Source organism: Manacus candei, unplaced genomic scaffold (genome assembly GCF_025592945.1).
Source record: "Manacus candei isolate 608988 ecotype Guabito, Panama unplaced genomic scaffold, ASM2559294v1 h1tg000011l, whole genome shotgun sequence".
In the NCBI taxonomy this organism is placed as follows: domain Eukaryota; kingdom Metazoa; phylum Chordata; class Aves; order Passeriformes; family Pipridae; genus Manacus; species Manacus candei.
Window position 1 is genome coordinate 24,731,545 of NW_026138059.1, and position 22,416 is coordinate 24,753,960.

The following is a 22,416-nucleotide window of genomic DNA, read 5'->3' on the forward strand; positions in this document are numbered from 1 at the left end:
ACAATTCCTGCAGTGTTAAATATATACTAATCAAGACAACAAAATGAGAGCAAACATTACATGTAATTTCTTATGTTTATATATTTCAAACATATTAGATTATACGTTTATATATAAATTACAATGTGAACTATACTTTCATATTGAATTTTAATATAATTTTGTATTTAAGTGTATTCTTCCCCTCTTTGCTGTCACAAACATTCAAATGAAATTGTTTTTTATTTTGGACAAAAAGCAGTGTAAGACACATTGCAATTAACCAAAGCATTCCATTTGATGCATTTTCCCCTAGAATTAGAAATCTTCTCATCCTGGAGTTTCTAATTAATTCCCCTTCTGCATCCACTCCCTACGCTCAGAACTAACACACCAGGCTGGATATTATCATCTATCAGTTGTTTTTTAATGAGTAAGACCCGTTAGTAAATTAATTCCTCCACCTCTGTGGAAGTGACAGATCCTCAGGGACAGGAGGGTTAATATATACAGCACTTTTGAAAAGTTCTGGTATTTACAGCACACAAGCATACTATTTGTGAGCCAGCTACCTGAAAAAAGATGTTCCTAACAGTGAAATGCTGTAAAGTAGCAAAGAAAAGTAAATGCTGATGCTTCTTTTCTGATGTATTGTACAGTGAGTCATTAGATAAAACAACCTGTAAACTGTTAAATCATAAACTACAGCTTATCAAAACTGCTCACCTCAGACACAGACAACTGTCAGAGAGAGCGTGTGAAAGGAAGAGAAAAGTGCTGGAAGAAAGCTATCTTGTGGGATCACTCCTCTCCTTGTCTCCATCCTCCAATTTACATCAACCTAACAGATTTGTGTTAAATGAAGCAAGATTTTGTATTGATTTTCTAAAGAGCCAGAGTCCAGCACAGTGTGCTTGAATGACCTCTTCCTTGCAAGCTAGGGAGAGAGGTCTCCATGGAATAAATTTCCCAGCGGAGGAAAATAAAGGCAGGGTGGCTGCTCCAGAAGGAATTTTGTTAGAACATTTGTAAGGACTTTGAATAAGTATTGAGAGTGTATTTCAGAAACCTGTCCTAGCAGGATCACATTCAAGCAACAATGGAAAATAGAGGCTGAAGAGTAAACAGAGTCATGTCAAAAGCACTTCACTCCCCTCCTTCTTTCCTTCCTTCCATTCTTTCTGTAGTTTAGTAAAATGTTTCTGGACACAGAAGACATCTCTGACTGAGAAGACACCTCTAGATTAAGGGGCACAGAATAAGAGACAAGAATTTCTTATTCTTTTATCTGGACCTGTTTTTCTTGTCCTTCATTTCTTTAGCTAAAGCACTTTTCTCCTTTAAGCGGTCCTCTGCAAGAAGCTACACAAGGTTGCAAGAGGAACCCTGGCTTGCAAAGGTGTCAGCCACAAGACTATTCACCCCATATTTCTGAGACTGAACTTGCTGGCAATTCTACCTGGAGGCAACCATCAGAAAAGTAGCATTATGTTGTTGTTTTGTTTTCCACGAGGTCCAGGAAAAGCACCAACTGCATAAGGTTATTGTAAGAGGGATAGGGTTGACAAGCTGAAAATGTAGCCAATAATTTAGCTACCTAGCAGATATTATAGTTATTTTTTGGCTGTCATGGCACAGCCACAAAAGTAAACTAGAATGGGGCAAGCTACGCAATTTAAACTGGATTAAATTATATACATATTTCAATCTAGAAATAAGACCAAATTATCCATTTGAATATCGTGTTAATAACGACTGTCATGTCAGTGATGCACACCCCACTCTGCCAGACAAAGAGCAAGGGATGGTCTGCAGGTTGTGCACCTGACACAGCACTGGAGGATGGGCTGCTAAAACAGATGGACAAATAACATATTTCAGCACACAGAGAAAGAGGTAAGATACAGGAAAAAATTATGAGGAAATATATGGTACTTGTTTTTCAGCATGCACATATTCACATCTCTAACAAGAGATGCAACTCATGAGGAAACAGGCTTAAATTTTCCTGTACGCACTTTCAGAGCAGCCCAGATGGGAAAGCTCACTGGGAAAGCAACTGTTGGCTTTACAACATTTTATGATCCTTTCTAATTGAACTCTACCTCGGTTATACATATTATCTTTTCTTGCAAGGCAACAAATTGAGACCTGATGAGGCTTAAAAGGCCAATCAGCAAAACTGTGAGTTAAAAATTATTTGAATCTTGCAGCAGCAGATCAGTCTTCTAACTAATTCATTTTGAACCGGGCACAATGCAGTTCCACATAGAATTTGCCTGAGTGCATATGCAGAAGTGCTCGTCTTCAGCCACTTTGTTGCCCTCAATTCAGCACTGGTTTACACTTGCCTAGCCAAGGTGAACACTTCTACTTACGCCCACTTCAGCTACCCAGACAACATATGAAACTACAGCAGAGGAGTAATTAGGCAAAGAAGTAGCTATGCCTCCTTTCTTCCTGTCACACCACAGTAAGAACAAAGCCCTGAAGAGTGAGGGGGAAACGCACACAAGGACATCGAGATCCACTCGACAAAGGGTGGATCTATTTTGGGTCACTGAGCTCACCACACTGTAGCAAATTTTACCAGTTATGTGGAGGTCATTCTACATCACATAATTTGGGTCTGTTTTATTAGAATTCTGATCTATGAGAACAAAGTCAACAGTATTAAATGGAGCATTTGTTTATTATGTTTCAAGGAAGCAATGTTCCAGCAGCAATGTGTATGTCTATTTTCTATTAAAGAACAGTTTAGAAAAATATGTCATAGTAACAGAATAATCCTTTCTTTCCTCCTCTTGTAACAACATGCCTCAGAAAATGCCAAACATGTTTTAATGAAAAAAGTTCAACCTTTTCTCACAACCCTACATATTCAAAACTGTTTTTTGAATGATGAACTATACATAGCATCATAGTAGAGGAGACTTCACTTCTCCAGGCAGCCTAAATCAACAAGCTTAATAATAATAATAACAATAACAACAACAACAACAACAATAAAAAATCTCAGGGTCCAACCAGTTAATTTCTCAGCCTAGACTCTCCTGAACTCCTGTACTTTGCAAGAAAGAGGTAAACTAACTTCCCTGATCCCTGTTGAAATTCCCTCCTAGTTTTAAGATTATAAAAACCAGTACAATACAAACATTGCACTAGAAACTAAGAGCACCTATATCCTCCCCAAAGAACATTCTGCTCTTTTTCACATTTCCCATTGTAACTTTTCAACATGGTCTCCTGTCTTCATATAAAATATACTCAAACTTTTCATTACATCCTACCTTACCAGGTTCCTTTGCACTGCAAGACCACTGAGGCCTAATAAATACAAGTGGTGAGCTGATTTAAGAAATGTAGCTGTTTTACCTTTCCCTCTATACAGGGGTGAATTTCATTACTTTGCAATGCACAGGTACATTTTTCAACAAATAAAATACTTGATACTGAAATTGTGGCTGCTACTGACCATCAGACTGAATTCATCAGTATTAAAGAAATCTGGGATTTACATTTTCTAGATGTTGCATACTCAAACCATATTTAATCAAAAAAGTTTGTAAGAAGCAAATGAAAGACTAAATCAAAAACAAAGATCAAAGATACAATAGGAGCATCAAGAAAACAGCAGGTATTGCTAACACCTCTGAAAGCCTGGGGCTGTACATGAGCAAGATGTAGTTCATAAAAAAGTACCAGCAACACATGAAAGACAATGGAGAGTAAGATACCAATCCTGAAAAGATATAAAAGTTTATAAATATTATGTGTTATTTCACACTTGGCATATGGTTTCCTAAATGGTTACTAATTATAAATATTTATTTTGTAGAAGACTTCAAGTACTCTGGAAGACAGATGCTAACATCTGCCAACTCTAGTTTGCTATGCATAAAAGAATAATGGAAGCCTCATTACAAATTTTTATAGTGATTCAAAAGCCCAGTTTGGCACAAGAGTGTAGGGAAATAATTAAAATACAGGAAAACACAGTGTTCATAATAATCCTAAGTGGAAAATGCTAATGTCAAGGGGTCTGAACAGTCAATCTTCAGCTTGAAGGAGCAAACCAGCATTTAGGCTTATTTCAAGAATCCCTTCTGAAAAGTTTCATGATAGTCTTTATCCAGTGTTGGCAGCCTGTGTAGTACTCTTTTACATGCCCATGTCCATCAAAGATGCTCATCAATCCTTGGTAGTAAGTGTAGTGCTCTAATAGTTACTACAGTTAAAAGTAACACCTATGTAGAAGAGAGAATTAGGTTCAGAGCACTTACAGAACTGTGCAGTCTACAATGTGAATTAGTCTTTAGAGCAGAAAAGTGATGTACTTAACCTGAAAGAGAGCAGCCATAAGCCTGACGTTTGAAGATGCGACCTCAGGGGAGTAAGGTTTCAGAAAAGAAAGGAAAGGGTTTGGAGGAATAAAAGATAGATAACTCTAGTGACACAAAGATTCAGATGCTGGGGGATCTTTTAGTATAGACGCTAAAAGCTTATTTAAAAATGAATAATAGTTATTATGATAGTAATAAAAACAAACAAACAAAAAAAAATTGTAAAAAGAAAATTGGGATAGATAGCTATGTAAGATTATAATTTTTCTGGTGTAAGCCTTAGGGTGTGGAGTGCTCCAAATGCTGCCAAAAGCAAATACAGTATCCACACTCTGCTTGAACCTGACCAAGATCTTTGACTAGATTCCTTGGCTCTGCCTTGTTTCCTTGACAGTGGACACTGTGTGCTTCAAAGAGACTCGTTCAGGTGGCACTACAGTCAGAAGAGCTGGTTCAAACAACACCATGGGCTCCAGGAACTTCCAGAGAGATTCCCTTTTTCCACACGTTAGGTCTCACTTAGAAACCTGACTTCAGATCTCAGACCATTTCCTCTTCCACCCCAGGAGGGATTAGGGAAGCAGGGAATCAGGGGCTGCTGTTCCATAAGTTGCAACACAGCAAGCTATAACACTCCTGACATATCTCCCGGCAGGGGCCAGATCACACAGACATTGCCCCATCTCCCCTTCTGCATCTGAAACAGTCTCCAGAGTTTGCATACAGCATACATTTTCAGAATCATAACATAACAGAGTAGGTGACAAGTTGCCCACAGCAGTGCAGACAGAAGGCAAATGAAAAAGGAAGAGAGAAAAAACCTGCACCAGTTCTGTCCAATTACTTTTCTCCATAAAGTCTGGACTGTTCCAGCTCCCTGAGACACCTATGCTTGCTACCAAAGTGTGTAATCTCTATGTAGTGAATGTGAGTGTATAGAGATTTCTTGCAGAAAGAACCTTTTTTCCTTGGAACATTCTGCTTTCACTTCGTAAAATGCCCATTAGGTAAACTCAAGCTCCAGAACTGGGCAAAGAAGTTAAGACTTTTGTACAATAAAAAGCAACTTAATGAAGTAATTCTTCAATTGCTCTCATTCAACACAAAAAAACCCCATCACATTGTAAAAATAATCTGAGTAACAACATTACATGCCTTACACTGCAAAGCTTTAAAGCCAATTTTACATGGTACCAAAAGCAATTATAGTGTGACACTTCACTAATAATCCAAAAATCTTTACTTATTTGGAAACTATAATGTGGACCTCAAACTACTTCAGATAAAAATTAAGAATACATCATACTAAAAGAAAAACTTCATGGACTTAGTAATTGCAGACTTTTTGCATCATTCATATAAAATACTCTATTGTATATCTAGGTATTTAACACTTTCTTAATTAGTGTCACACTTCCTTGACTTGCAAAAGCAAACAGCACAGAATTTTTTGGTCTGGAATTTCAAACTGTAATGATTGATCCTTTTCATACAGCAACAAAGTAGATCAAAGCATATCTTCATTATAGTCACTTCTTAAAACATGGATTTGTTGATTTAACTATATTCCTAAAGTATCATTCATCTAGACAATCAGCTTTTAGGTATTGTTGCTTAACCAGACAACTGCAATTCAATGGGATGTGTTTGCGAAGGAAAAGGCAGACTTTGCAAAATACTAGCTGTTTTCCTCCAGAAGCTACTTATATTCCTCTGACAGTTGTTCAATAAATAACTTAATTACTTACACTCTAATAGACACAAATAGAACTATTTGAAGACTGTGAATGAGAGAATGGTTTACCAGAGACAGACCCATTCATTTTTAAGACAAAAAACAACCTACTGCTCTGCTTCAATAGCTATCATGTTGGTATTATTTTATGCTAATATTAACTGCATAAAAAGCCACCTACAAACAACATCAATCATGTTATCTACTAGGAATCTTGTAATGCTAGTGATGTTTTTCTTAAAAAAACCTTTTAAATGCTGTTTAAACTGTGAAGTACTCAACAAGTGAGATAACTGTCCTTCTATTTATTCAGCAACTTGTGCTGCCTTGGCTCATTGGAACATGGAAAATTTCCAGTATTTAGACAATAGCATCTTTTAAGGCAGTTTTCATTGACCTTTAAATCACCATCATTTGCTCTCAATAAGACTTATTCAAAAAAATGCCTCTTCTTACGGCATATCCTACTCAACTTCCACTTTAATGAAAAAGTCACTTCTGAAAAGAGACACTATCTTCCATTTGTAGTGCTGACCCTATCTGCTGAAAATGAACCAAGGACACTGCTCAATTTCTGTCACAGGGACAGAACAGTTCCCAATGCAAGGAGATGCAGGGCTACGAGGTAACAAGGCAGGCAGGCTTATGGGAAAGCGCCAGGATTAAATTTATCATACAAAATTTGCAGTGAGCATCCGGGCACAGAGTAGGGCTGTTTCACCCAGGCTTAAGCTCTCCGTGTGCAGCATTTGGTGACATCTCCAGGACCTGCATCCCAGGGCACACAAATCAAAGCTATCTGGGGCCACTGGAGATCACCCAGTCCAAGCCCCCCTCACGAGCAGAGTTAGCTAGAGCAGTTATTTTGCCTTGGCATCTCCTGAGGTAAAATTTTCTTATGGATCATAAATTTTCCCTAGTTTTTAGTATGAAGTGTTAGCAGTAAACAAAAATACCTGATCTAGCAGTTTTTGCTGTTCCTAAGATCAGATTCTTTCTGCATGGTGCTCAACTCCAAACATACGCAGAAATCTATTCCTGCTTTCAGTGGAAATTGTATCAGCAGATACCAATTGAAAATGTCTTCTATATTTTAGCACAAAAAGGTGGGCATAACACTCTGAAAAAGTACAGATCTCAATTTACCACCTGCACATTTTAAAAATGTTAACAACCTGATCAGCAGCACTATTTCTGTACTTATTTCCTGTTATTTACAGCATAAATGAATGCATGAGACAGACAAAATTTTTAGTACTGTGTTCAATAATAACAACTTTTAACATGGGAAAAAAGCTTCATGTCCAGCTCTATCTCAGATAGAGAAATTGAGAGGCATACATGACTGGTTTTAAGACTTAGTTATCTGACGTTAAGAAACTTCCAACATATCAGTTGTTTTCTGAAATTCACTCACAGAGGAAGTGAATATTAAAATTTTATCATCAAAACCCAGGAAATTTATATGACATGTATATTATAATTATAGGGAATTGAATATATTTAAGAAAAAAATAGTGATATTCTGACTTGATTGAAAATTACTAGAAGCCTTTATCATAAAATTTGAGAAAAAAATTATACCAGATGGAACCCCAAAGAAACATTTTGAGCTTTAAACATTTGGAATGTATCTGGTCCACTGTCATAAAAAGTAACCTCATCCATTAGAGGTAAGTGGTCTTACACTTTTCCTCCCTTTTTTGCAAATTCGGTCATGACCCCATGCAAAGTTTTTCATTTCATAAAGTCAGTATCAACATTTTGGGAAAAAATGTAGCATGCAACAATATTGGCTAACACAAACTAACACTGCTAGCCTTCACTCTGCACCTATGTGAAACAAAGCAACACAGGATACAGAATGGAGTCTTGGAGGCAGTCTTATGGGGTGATGGAGTATTCAAAAAGCATCCTCTAGCAGTTACAAGAGGAGTTTCTGAAATGTTATTTAGGAGCTTCCAACCTGTTCAAGGTAATCAAAGGCTTGAGTCCAACGTCAGAAAGAGACACAAGCTTTTCTGAGGACATTGCCATTGAAAGTCTATATGCCATATTCTTTCAAAGAGGACATTTGTTTCACTGTGAAGTTTGAATGCGGTATGCCAACCACTCATCAAATGACTGCCATTACAACCATCCTCCACAAGAATCTCACTTCAGTGCCCGCACTGGAGTATTGCTACATTCTACGTGAAGTGGCAAATTGAAAGTAGAAATAGGCACATTGCTTGCAGAGAACAGAAACAGGGCTCATATACGAGTTATTTGTGGAGGAAAAAAAATAATTAATTGAACAGAAAGCAAACTGTTTTCTGTATTTTCATTTTCAGAAGCAAACATCTACATATTATATTGAGGAAGCTCCTTCTGGATGACTAAGGAAAATGCTCAAAGACATACTGTTGCCTAAAACAGGCAGCATGAACAACCTGCCCCTCAACATACAGTGAAGCAAACCTGTACATTTGTACGTGCTTACAATAAATCTAAAGAACTCCAAGAGAAAAGTTAAAAGAAACCAAAAATACCCTCTGATATAACAGCTGTCATAATATAGTAAACTTCTGTAAGTGGAAATGTGCTGCTGTGTCTCTGTAATCTACATTAGAGCTTCATCTCAGCAACAGGAAGCTCTTCCCTTAGATGGAAAACTCCATCAGAATGTCCAAAACAGCAGTTAATTTCCATACACTAGACTACACTAAAATAACGTTGTGAGGTCTCCTAGACTCCCTTTTTTTCCTTAAGACTAACAGAAATTCAAGTTAAATGTAGCCACTTTGTGAACAGAGGCAAAAATGAAAACTGGCTTTTGAACATCTTTTTGTCAAAGGTAGAGGTTCTCATTCGCTACAATCTGAAACTTGTTTTCCTTTTTTTATATTTCTCAGTAAATGGTTCCCTTATTTCTGCCAATTGATTTAAGCCTTCCCTCTCACTTTCTGCCTTGGGCCAGAAGTCCTTCCCTTTTTTACAAAAATAACTTGTTTTGTTTGGCTTATGTACATTCTTACCATTTCATCTATTTGATCTATGTTTCCAGCAGCCTCTTGCATATTGTTTTCTAAAAAATACTGGTTTTCCTGCATGTGGTTTAATCAGCTAATGCTCATTAGCTGAAGAAGGTCCTTGTACAAAGCAGAACTGATTTTCAACGTCACCACTTAACTCAAAGAGCGGTGGTCAGGATGCCAGATGCCTCACAAACCTTTCCCCACCCAACTGCAAATTACACTATGTTAATGTTACTCTACAAGAGATTTGGTAAAGTTATTATGACCTAGTCTTTTTATGTTTAAGTTTTTTATAACTAACACTGCTGACACTTTTTATTGAACTGTGCCTGTAAGAAAACAGTTTTATACAGCTATAAAACTTTGCTTAAAAAGGACGAAAATGCCTTGCAAGAAATAAAAGCATTAACTTCTACCCCCAAATTTTTTTTCTGTCTTTTTCAGGAGCCTCATATCATCAGCAGCATATGGCTTTCTCAAATGTAACACGTAAAAATCTCCTGGACTAAAAGCATCTAACCATAAATATAGAGAAACACAAGATATATTACAACACACAATCATCCCATTTGTTATGCTCCTAAGGCTGAAAATCATATGCCTACTCTTCACTTCTGATTTTCCATTTTAAGATCTGACTATTTACCCTATCTATTTAGAAAGCTTCTAGACAGAGACAGAAAACTATGATTTTAGAATAGCCCAGCTGCTGCAAAGTCACAGGGATTTCGCTAGGGTTTTTCCTTCCTCTTTGGCACTTCACCAAATACAATTACAGGAATGACTGTAGGGTTGTTTTTTTTTTAAAGCTACTAACAATCCTATATTGGAAATGCAACAAGACAATGTTAGACTGCTGAGTAATGAGGGTATTTTGAACAGAGAAGCTGCTGAACGTGTAAGCAGGGGATTTGGGTGGTGCCGAAGGACGTGCGTGTAACAAATTTACAGAAAATGACAGCTGGAGAAACTCCAGTGTAAGCACACCCCTAAAGGAAAATATCCTCTGGGCATGGGCTGGGATATATACAGAATGAGCTAATAAAGCAATGCAATGCTTCTAAATCACTGGCATGTCATCTGAAATACTACTGGCACCTTGTTTTGCAGTATCAGATGATAGCACTGGGAATTACTGGGGACATGGAAAAACTCTGCATAGAAGGAGAGCATAGGATTTTCTATCTGTACGATCTTAGTATTTAAAAAAAACCCAGTCAAACCAAACCCACACTAAATGCTTATCAGTCACCTGTAACGCTTCTCTGTTACATGTTCATGTTACCAGTGCATGATGATACTGCTGATGATACCCAGTTGTAAACACAGGCAGTAAGACCATTTATTTTTTATCCCCCTGGTATCTGGAAGTAAGCCCTTTCCCTTCCACAGCATATGCAATGAATCACAAGTTTAAACAGCACACAGAAGAGCAACGGCATAGCCTATGAGTGCACACTTCACACCTCAAAGCATTTCGTATCCCAGAGCATCTCATGGCTACAGAAAGGTAGCAGATTTTCTTCTTTTCAGTGCACCTTGCTAAGCAATCCCTGTAGTGCCTGCCCTGGGGAGCATTACTTCCTCTTAGGAGGGTTTCAGAATAGATACTTTTATAAAACTGAAGGAATTCCATCCAAAATGGAAACTCTACCTCCTCAGCAACAGTCAGTTCAACACAAATGTTAAACAGACATTAGCACCAATAGCTAACCATCTCTCTTTGAAAGTGCCTGGGATGCCTCGGCACACCACAGATAATATGTAAGTCTTCTAAAAGGATCTTTTATTGTAAATCTAAAAGTGTGCCTGATGCTGAAGGTGTGCACAACACGCTCAAAAAATAAGCTGCAGCTCCTCTTCCATTCCTAACCAGTTTTTACAAAAAACCCCACATGTATTCTCCACAGATAATGTAATTTCTTACTTTACAGTTTCTGGCTGTATTTGGCTGCACTGAAAGATTTACCTCACCTACTGCAGCAAATCAGTTGCAGTGCTCTAGAGAGAAGGTTAGGAATAAACTAGCATAGATGTCATGGGCAGTGATGTGGAGGCCAGAGCCCTGGAGCAAAATATGGGGCAACTAAGACTGGTGGCAGAAACATATTTATTATTACTAAGTATGTTCCTGAAGATTAAAATGAATTTGTTCATTCCCTGAAAGCCACTCCAAACGATAAGTCTGAGACACTTTGGTGCAAAGTTGATACCAACAGACTGAAAATCACTAACTGCAAAAAAGTTCGAGTCTCCAAGACAAGGGATTCAGATCATAAAACCAGAATTATCACCTGCTTTATGATGGATTGATCAGTATCAGTGCTGTGTCTTGCTTTACTTTAAGCATTGTCTTAGAAGATCAAACACTATCAGGATCATCCACAAAGGGATTCACGCTTGCTGGATAAGAGAATCTGAAAATTCAAGTTCTTGTTCCAAAGGCTGATCAGACACCTGAAAAAATCTTGCACCATCCTGTTTGTTCATGGGGCACAAGCTGTCACTTGTCTATGTTGTCCTAAATGAGTGCTAGGATGGTGCAGAATTCCAGTCCATGGGAATAGATGCAATATGCAAACTACTGTCTACAGCAAGCCACAACTTCAGGGCTGTCCAAAGTCTCCTGGACCAGAAGGGAGGCAATTACACCTATAATTTTGTACAAAAGGTAAAAATGGAGTGGCATTCATTCGCAGATCTTGTGTGGGATTTGATAGGCTGCCCTTGAAAAGGTGTTGAACTAAGGAAAGTTATGGTTCTCTTATTGAAGGAAGTGACTCTTAAAAGGTTTGTTTTGGGGGCCAAATGATGTTCATAATTAAGAAGTTCTATAAATCTGGCAGAGGCTGTTTCATGAGGAGGAAATTTTAGTATATAAATACAGCTTGAATAGAGCAGGACAGAGCCAATGAGTAGACCTCTCTTGTACTGTATGACCTGATACTTCAGTGTTGCCAGTAAAGTCTTTGGCCAAGTAGAAGTGTGAAAAGTTAATAAAATCTCTGCCCTTTAAATACATTTCTTTAAGGAATGTACTGCTTTGGGAAATCTGGGAGCTTGTAACAAGGAAAGTCTGGCACTGAGTCAAAATCTCCCCAAAAATTCAGGAAAAAGGAAAACATTGAAGAGTAACAAGGTTATATTGCTTGCCAAAATAATCCTGCTATTTTAAAATGCAGTTACGTAGTTTATTTGTTGAAAAGCCTATAGCCTATCTTTTATGTGGTATTGGCACTAGAAAGCAAAGATTAGTCAGAGTGAAGACATTTAATTTGGGATCATGTACTTTATGTCCAGTCTTCTGCACGTAGATCCACCAGATGACTGCTTTAGTAAAGTAAACAAGAAGGTTCTAATAAATACTCCATTAATAACTGTCACACAAACTGTGTTTCCCATGTAGTGAAAAGCATCTGTATGAAACATCTTTGTTTCAGAGGACTGTCTCAGTAGGATGTAAGGAAATGAGGAAGATAATCATATGCCAAAACCCATAGATTTTGGCATATGTTCTCATTGTTTCAGAGTGCAGATGCCCTTTAAAAGACAAATTTGAGTCCTCTAAATTTATGGAGGAGGGACAATGTTCAGTTTTAACCTCACACAACAGATAGTGGAAATCTGTAGAAAATAACAGTACAAGTCAAATAAGGACAGGGATCCCCTGGAAACATCCAAGGCTCTGTGAAGGAAGTAAACAAGGAAACAGAGAGAAAGTCATGGTCAGTACTTCAATTTTGGCCCTCTTGCACAGAAACTGCCAAGGATGTCTAAAGAAGAGCACTGAGCCTTGCTATCTGACTGCTGCCAAACATTTTGAGATTCATGTTTTGAGAAGGGATGGCCTCATTTCCTCCTGCTCATAGCCAAGATGTACTTTCTCCAGGTAGAAATTTAGGTCTGAAAGCCAGTAATTCCATGTTTGTGCTGTGTTTTAGGATAAAGCTTTTATGAACATAATTACAAATTTCTTAAAGATTACCTGCATAAGAAATCATGTACGCAGTTCATGAGAGCAGGAAGAGGCTTATCATAGGTAAAGCTCCAACTCAGACAAGACTAAATGCAAGAATAACTCAAAGTACGACTTCTATAAATACCATCCCCTTCCACTACTGCTGTAAGTTATACCTACATGGAAGCACCAAGTACATACAGAAAAACCCCACCACATGGAGGACATTATATTTCATAATGCTAGGTTAGGACTACCTATTCTCAGTTTAGCACAAGCCAATCATTTGTGATTTTATTCTAACGTGAAAGTTTAATAAAAGATAAAAATTCACACTGTAAGTAAATGGTGAAACATATTGCAAAAATATTAGCAAAGGCTATGAACATAATGATTCAAGAGAGACCAGATGACTACATGCATATAAACTAAAGAATATCCCAACATTTTCAAAAATCAAGACATAACTTTTTTTCATTCAAATATTTCTTGAATGAGAAACTGGCTTAATATTTACAAAGCACTCCAAGACCAAAATGAGGCCAACTGACATCCCCTGCGCAAGATTCTCACACCTTTCCCTGCAGCAGCATTACTGGCAGCTGACAGACCAAGTTCAATACACTTTAGGCACAATCCAGAATCCAGTGTAGAAGACAGTCTAGAAGAAGAGAGGAATTCAACACTCTTACATCGTGTCAATTCTCCTTTTCCAACTTTTCAGAGCAGGACAAACATTTTGCTGGGAGATCCTAATAGTCTTACTTTCAAGGCAAGGAAGCAATGGCACGTTAAGCTAAATTTTAGCTTGATGAATCATGCCTAAAAGTAAAATTACTGGGTGTCATGAGATGTCATGGTGCTTGAATTCAATGGCAAGGCTACTGAAAAAAAAAAAAAAAAAGAAGAAAAAGAAGGCAAAAAGTTGCCTGGAAGATGTCAGCAGCTATCATCTTCACAAAAGTGAAAATGACCAACATGTGTTTCAAAAGTGCTTGGGTAGGGGTTGCAACTGCCATCATTGTCAGGCTTTTGAAGTCAGTAAAAGAAAGATTGTCTAAAATCAGATGAAATGCTACAGCTATGCTAATTCTCTGTTGAAATGTTAGAGAATAACCTGCCACCTGAACCATGTGCTTAATACACACAACACACATCAGTGCCTCCTGGAGAACAGAATTCCAACCTGCTATTTTCAAAGAAGCATTTTCCTGTATTTTATGTCTTTATTGCAAAACATTTTGATTTCAGAGAGTGTCCTAACAATCAAGCCCTTACAAGTAATTGGTTAAAAAACCTCCATGTTTCCTTTTTTTTAACTTCCAGGTGAAAATTGTGCACAGCCTTCAGAGAAGAAAATACCTGGAAAAAACAGCTGTGAAACTAGTGCTTTGTTATACCTCTTAATATGTTAAGAGGTCTATGTTACACAACTATCACTTTTGACTAAACGAATATAATAATTATCTATAGCAACAATCAGATTAATAAAGTCCCTAAACATATATATATATATATGCTTTTCCAGGAAAAAACCCCAAAACATCTAGATGTGTTGAAAAAAATCTAAGGGAGGGAGCAAGGGGGCTGTTATACTGCTGAAAAAGTTAGGCCAAATAAATCCAGATATTCTAGTCTCAATCAAGAAAACATCACGTATCTGAGGGAGAGTCACACAAAAGCTCCAGGAACTGAACTTTTTCAGCTCATGTGATTCAGGAGTATTTGACAAGTTTTTGGCCTCCAGTAAGCTGAATCTAGTTTCTTAAGAGACTTGCATGCCACAGACAACCAATGGAATTAAGGAAAATAGTTTCAATAAAAGCCTCATTAAAAATCACAAAAAATCAGCCTTGCACTGGCCAACAGACTGCAACTTTTGATGCCAAGGTCTAACATTTTGCATGTTCTGTGACAGGAAATAAATACTTCCCTGTTCTCTAAGTTATTTCCTTTATTAAAAAGTGATGCTATCCTGCAGCTGGTAATCTCAGTATGTAAACATTACTATGTCAACAAAAAAAGAACTCACATTTGCAACATTTGTATTCAATACACTGCATCTGAATAATTGTAAATGTAAACACATACAATAAATGTAAATAAATACATCCTCTTTGATAAATACAAGGTAAGGAATAAGTCTCAAATTGGTATGTGCCAAGTCAGTCACATAGTTCAATGAGGAGGCAATCTGCTAAATAACTTCAAAGCTAAGCCCAACATACTCTGCCTTTTAAGAGAGTGCATCTGTATCTTCAATATGCTGCATCAGATACAATATAGCTGCTTTAAAAATGGTTCCTAGTCAGCTTGACAGTGTGTGACTGCATCAGGAAATTATTTCAAAGGAACTGTGCCATGCCTGTGTGGCTGCAATAGTTACCAGGGCTCACTTTGTTCATATTCTGTTTGAAATGGCTTTTCCTTCTAGGAATGGCAATGCATAAACGGTCACCTCACATTTTAACAGCATCCAAAGTCTTCAGCATAGCAGTACTTGGCAATTTTTCCTCCCTTCTCTGAACGCTGAGTTTACATAAGAACCTTAAACTCCCGGGTGTTCTCTATACAATGCAAAAAGTTGATTTTGGATTCTTAGAGGAAATTTCCATTAAGCTTTCCCATATTTATTCTTGTTGGATGAAAGAACTGTTATATTTCAGAAATCCATTTACAGAACTACATTGTTTCTTGGTAAGTCAGCAAAAGCTGTCATATATATGTACATGCTTTGTGCAACTGAAGAATTTTTTACTTTAGGAATTTAAATAATAGAAACTCTGCACCAAAAAGTGACCTAGTAGAGATTCTGAGATAATGCTCTTAAAATGATAATGTGAGCACTGCAAAAAACGCACAGCCCCATTATATTCCCAGCATAAGCAAAGCTTTTATCTGTACAGGTCCAAATTCCTTCTCTGAACAACTCCCTGGAGAACCCTCTTTCTTTCCTCATCCTCCTCAACAGTTAGGATGAAGACCAGAAAGACTGGACTTCTAAATTATTTTTATGTAACTGTGGTAGGTAGATGCATGTTAGAGATCTGCTATCAGATCCGTACTGTTTATTTCTATAATAACACTCTTACTCATTAAACTGGTGGATTTAAAGCTGAATTACTCAGAGCGAGTAATGCAATCTTGAGTTGAGCCTGAATTTTACAAATAAAATCCATACGAGCTTCAAAGCAGTGAGTCAAGTTACTTTGCAGCTGGTTCTCTTGAGAAATAATGCTTAATCAGATGGTCAGCTGCTCAGCCCTGAATGATTTTTCTAGAACTGCAAAATATTGCTTCAGGATGAAAACCTCTCGCCTGAGCCACAGAGTCTTTCTATAATTGTAAGCACATCATGTGAGCCCATACAGTCTTCTAAAAACAGTCACAGAAGATGATCTCATTTAATGATTCCATGAGACACCTATTTTTTAAACTCTAAATTAATTTTCATTGTTCCTTGTCTCAAGATATAACTTTTGAGCCAGAGGCTTCAAACTTCACAACATAAAGAAATGTAACTGAATATTAAAAAAAACCCTTACAGATGTAAACTGAATAAGACACTGCCTTGCAAATTCCAGTGTGATAAATATGATCTGCAGCAACTGGGTAATTTTTAACTTATTTAACTATATAAACAAGTCTGTTTCTAAGGGGACCTTCATTAAACTATGATATATCAAACATTTTCTGAGCTATGGGAAGAGACAGTAATAAAAATACTCTGAAATAAAAAAACATTCTGAAAGAAAAACAGTCACTTATCAGCAAAGACAGTATTTACATACGAGTCAGCATAAAACAAATACACATAGTTCTTATAGATAAGAATACCTTTTTTTTAATGTATGATCAGATTATACCTTTTCCCTTAATTGCAACATCTGGAAAAAAACATCAATCAAAATTGTAAGATTGTACAGACTGGACTAAATTTTACATATTTTACTGCTTCTTTCCTTCTGAATGTTAAATTTAATGTTTATTTTTTCTTCTCTGTCCATCTCATGGAGGATGCCTTTTATGAGGGATTCTGGTCTATAAGGTTTAATGCTAAATGAGTCACAGTCTAGAATGTAATTCCAAAATCAGTTATATTGGTTGCTTTGCATAGTTGGTTTTGGAATAATTTAGAAAAGGTTTTTCTTAGAAAAAAGTAGATATCTGTAATAGAGCACAGTGAAAGATTGCAAAGTATAGGTGTTTTCCTTAATCAGGACAGTCTGTCAAAGATGATAGAATCATAGAATTGTTTGGATTGGAAGGTATCTTCAAGATCAGCTAGTTCCAACCCCACTGCAAAAGAGATATTGGGGTGCTGGAGCATATCCAGAGAAGGGCAAGAAAGCTGGCAAAGGGTCTGGAAAGTTAGTCATTTTAGGAGCAGCTGAAGGAGCTAGGGTTGTTTAGCCTAGACAAGAGGAGGTTCAGGGGAGATCTTACTGCTCTCTAGAATTACCTGAAAGGGGATTATAGCAAAGTGGGGGTTAGTCTCTTCTCCCAGGCAACCAGTGACAGGACTTGAGGAAATGGCATCGAGCTGTGCCAAGGGAGGTTCAGGTTGGACATCAAGAATTTCTTCACTGAAAGGGTTATCAAGCATGGGAACAACCTGCCCAGGGAGGTGGTGGAGTTACCATCCCTGGAAGTGTTTAAGAAATGGCTGGACGTGGCACTTAATGCCATGGTCTAGCTGACATGGTGGTGTTCACTCAGAAGTTGGACTTATGACCTTGGAGGTCTTTTGCAACCTTAGTGATTTCAATGACTTTAACAGATTTGGGGAGAAAGTGAAAAGTACATCCATGGGCAGAGGTGCTCCTTGTGAAATATTTTACATGTCAGTGGATATCAAAACAAGGGGCAATGAGGCCAGTGTAAGCAAAGACTTAATTTCCAGACACATTTAGCACTTCCTGGAAGGCCAATTAAATCACCATGGTGGTATATACTGAGGGAAAAACTGGAGATGACTTCTTTTGCTAAGGGAGGCACCTAAAAGCCACAGATCATTAAACAGGTTTAAGTTAGCATTCTTGAGGTATTTTTGAAATTTTTAATGCATAGAGGAGTGGGAATTCTTGTTTTCTATAGTTGGCCAGATAGTCCTGACTCATTCTGTTAGTCATAAGGCCGAAATGATTTTCCCATTAACAACAACAAAACCTCGAAGCCATAAGTCTCCTTCAAACACTGGCTGCTGAAGAATTTGTGCAGTCATTTGTTCCCTTAAATCTTGCAAGCTTCTTATTTTTGATCAATGCCTTGACTGTAAAAAACCTATTTCTGTTAACAGAGCTATGCACATCCAGCTCATTTATCTCTTCCTTGGCCAGAAAATTCTACAGAAGGCTCCAAAGTGTTGTTCCGGTTTGCACTTGAAGGCAGTAACATACACAAGAGGCAGATGTTCAAGAGGCAGAGTGAAACAGAAGGGTCTATCCTTCTTTCATACCACTTCCCCATCACTCTATAAATACAGATACTGTTTACAGAATAAAAGCACTTCAGCAACCAACCTATGAAGCAACAAATTATTAAGCAGTGAGACAGGCACTTTGATGATTATTGATTATTTTTAAGATGTCAGTAGGCATACACATAACACATCCTTAGTATTTATATCTATATATATATACAAAAATACCTATAATGTAAATATTTATATAGGTAAAAGTCTATGCTCTTGAAGTTGCTAAGACAAATCTAAGGTTCCACTCTTCTCCAGTCTTGTAACGTGCAGCTAGGATTCTAAAACAGTCAGTTAATAAGATTAAAAATATACTCATGTTTTAATGCAATGAAACCAACCATTTGCCTTCTCAATGCAATACAAATTATTGTTTAATGCAGACAAAAAGTGTAGCTTGAACTATCTTTATTGCAGTTTTGGATTACATTCAGCTATATTAGAAAACCCCTGTAGAAATCTGCCAAGAGGAAAATAAAATAAAATTGTTTTTATTTGAAGTATAAATTTACATACCTTGGCCTCCGGAATGCTAACCCATAATGTTGGCAAGCCAGTCCCACAGTGGGAGTATAAACAATAGGCATGAACCTTTCAATGTCAGAAGCCAGCACTTTATAGAAAAGCTTTTCATTTCGATCCTGAAGACTCATTAGTAGAATGTATCTGTGGAGAATTACATATAATTAGACAAACATCAAGGGAACATATAAAGTAGATATAGAAATACAGAGGTGTTTAGATAATTAAAGTTATCTTTGTTCTATAATAACCTCTTTCTTGTTAAAAGTATTTTAATTCCTCCTTGTCTTAATAGAACAAATGGTTCAGAAACAAATAACAAATTGGTTGAGATAGAGAAGCTGAAACCATCAAGAAGTTGACGAATTACATACTCAAGAAGCTAATCCCTCTCAGCTATAAAACACTGATGTGCACTGAGGGTTTGGTCTATCAGAACCTTATCTGTACCTATCAGTTGTTCCACTTGAAATGAGACCATCATTAAATATAACTTAAACAAGCTTACTCATCTGCCCAAAGAAAACAAAACTAAAAATGTTAAGCTTTGCAAGCTGTTGTCTCCATAGAAATTTATCTTAAATCCAGACTAATACTTCACATAAACACTGAAGAACAAAGCTTTCAAAAACAAAGCATACATGTATGGCCTTTCATCCCTGAACTCTGTATTTGTCACGAAATCTGCAATGTTTTATCTCCCAGTGAAAATTAATTTTGAAGAAGTTCTGTTTGTTTAAAAAGAAAACCAATGGAAAAAAAAAAATCAGAGAAATGAGAGTGAAAAAAAAGTTCACGTTTAGCTTGATCTACTTTTAACTACCATCAAACTAATATTGAATAATTATATTACTGCTTCAAGATCCCAACCAGGAAGCCAAATTTCAATGCTGAGTATGATAGATGATATGAGTTGGAGAGTGACTTCAAGTTCACATAGGTGTAAGACTCTGACCACTTTGTGAATACTTAGGAATTTGGTGATCCTAAACATCACCTCTCTATTTACTAGTTTTAGTAACGTTAAGTATTACTTTAAAAATTAAGTAGTCTTCTATACCAATAGGCTTATATAAAATCTTTAACTTATCTACATAATTTATGCAAGAGTTTGTGTTTGTTTTTTTTAATTTGCAATGGATTACTAATTACTTACACTCAATAAGCTTAATATGCCCATCATTTTATTACACAAGTGTTGAGGAAACATATACAACACATTAATTCCAAAACCCTGGAGGTTTGTGTGCTTAAGTATTATTCACATGACCTTTTCTTCTGCATTCTCATGCATCACATGCCCCAGTAAAATCAAATTCATTCTTTAGGAAGACATAGTCAGGTAACTATCTAAAAAAGAACAGCTTAGTAAATCTGAATTTGTTTCATTCAAGCTTAGCTTGTATATCACTGTATATCAGGGAAGCACTTCTGCAACCTACTATATAAACTTTTAATGTGCACTATAAGCAAGGTTAATGCAGCCAGTTTGGCAGGTGATGACTGTAATGTGGTGACACAAGTGAAGCAAAACAGTGTCCCTCCCCTTCTGTCACCAAGGGTATTTTATACCCTAAAAAGATAAAGAGCTGGAAACTAAAAAGTTGCAGAAGTACTCTAATACCATCACCATGAGGCAATCCTAAACACCTTCCATTACACCCATTAGTTTTGAATGTTCTCCAAGGTTAAATTATATCCTGCTCTTACAGTTCTCAGCTACAAATATACATACATACTAATTTTCTTTCATATTATTACATTTCCCTACTAGCCTTTCATTTTCCCAGTATTTCATTATGGTATAGCATATCTTCCAAGGTCCTTGAATTCTTCTTCATTAAAACCTTTCTCCTGAGGATGACTATCCCAACACTTAGCTTGAAATACAAGTTTCCTGTACACATAGTTGTGAATACACATGAAGACATTAATTTCATTTCCAGAGAATATTTAAAGTGATGTTAGAAAATATTATGCATACTTTGGCCCGCTCTGTACTGGAGACTGCAAGCACCACGCAAGCCACAGCACTGTTTTGAAGCAGTTACCAGTATTTTATTTTTTTTATCTGTTTTATTTAAAATGAGGTGTGGTCGCTTAAGACTTTAAAATACCTTTTAATCATCCTTTCTTATTACTCAGATCAAGCCTAGATTTTAAATGGGGTTAAGAAATCTTTTACAAAAGAAATTAAAAGTTTAGCAAAAGGCTTTCTCAAGGGCTTAGAATCAAAAAACCGTTTGTTAAAGCTCTCCATTTTGTTTTTACTGTCCTGTAGCATTAAACAGGGGGGTTATTTTTTTATTTGTATTTATTGTGCCACTTTTATATTCAGGATATGCTAAAGAACTTGCAAAGGTAATAACTGCATACTATTTATAATCACATTTTCAAATATTACATACTTGATCATATCCAAATCAGTATAAGAAATATCATTATAAAGTGAAAAATACTTTTCAATAGCAGGTATACATCTTCTTTCTCAGCATAGTAACTTGCTTAGTCAGAGGTATAATCTTTCTCAAGAATTCTTTATAAGAGGAAACGCAAAAATGCTTCATCCTCAATGTGGTGATGGTTATAACATATTAGACAACAAGTATGCATATTTTAGCAACATCCAAGTAATCTACAAAGCTAGAAGCCTGAAGTGGTTTTAAGCATTGTGTTTTAAAAAATATATTTAAAATTCAGTATTTAAGAGAATCTTTTACTGAAGCCCACATTTAATTGAAAACATAGTGAAAACAAACAATAAAATACTGAGAATAATCATTTGTGCTATAGAAAGGGAGAAAAGTATTATCTATCCTCAGACAAGAAGTCGTGAATGAAGATTTCAGGGAAGAGCTTCAGAGGACAAAACCCAAGGTCTGGCAAGTCAGATAGAGGAGACTGCCAAGCATTCAAATTTCAGTATGTCACTTTTCCCCCTCTTGCCCTTACTTCACCTAAGAGCTTTTCATACCAGTTTGCTATTATGAAAGGAGTGAAATACAGAAAAATCAAAAGGATATAAACCAGATATCATCCAAACCCAAAAGAAAACTGATATAACTACCAGAAAATTACCGATGATTTCTTAGGATAACTGGTACAACTATCACTGGCACGCATTTTACAAGGCAAAATGGAAAGGTGAAAAAAACCCAAACTCAAAATTTCTTTGCTCTTATCTTATAAAACATGAGAGCAAATAAAGGAAGATGGGAGGAAAGGCTATTATTTTTAACCTGTGTAAGATACGTAGCTCCACTACTTTGCATCATCAGTATCTATATAAAAATGCATTAAAGACAGAGAACTCTAAGAAAAAAAGAAAATAACATGGCATTCTCTGAAAAAGTGATTTGATGGCCACCCTCCTAATGTTCACACATCCA

General features: G+C 36.7%; 1 protein-coding gene across 1 annotated transcript in view; it reads right to left on the bottom strand.

Moving 5' to 3' along the window:
- Positions 1-22,416, bottom strand: part of ME1 (malic enzyme 1) — a 164,653-nt gene that overhangs the window by 97,527 nt on the left and 44,710 nt on the right. The window contains exon 3 of the mRNA XM_051777956.1: positions 19,022-19,171. Within this exon, the coding sequence (XP_051633916.1) occupies positions 19,022-19,171 (150 nt within the window). The remainder of the gene's footprint in view (positions 1-19,021; positions 19,172-22,416) is intronic.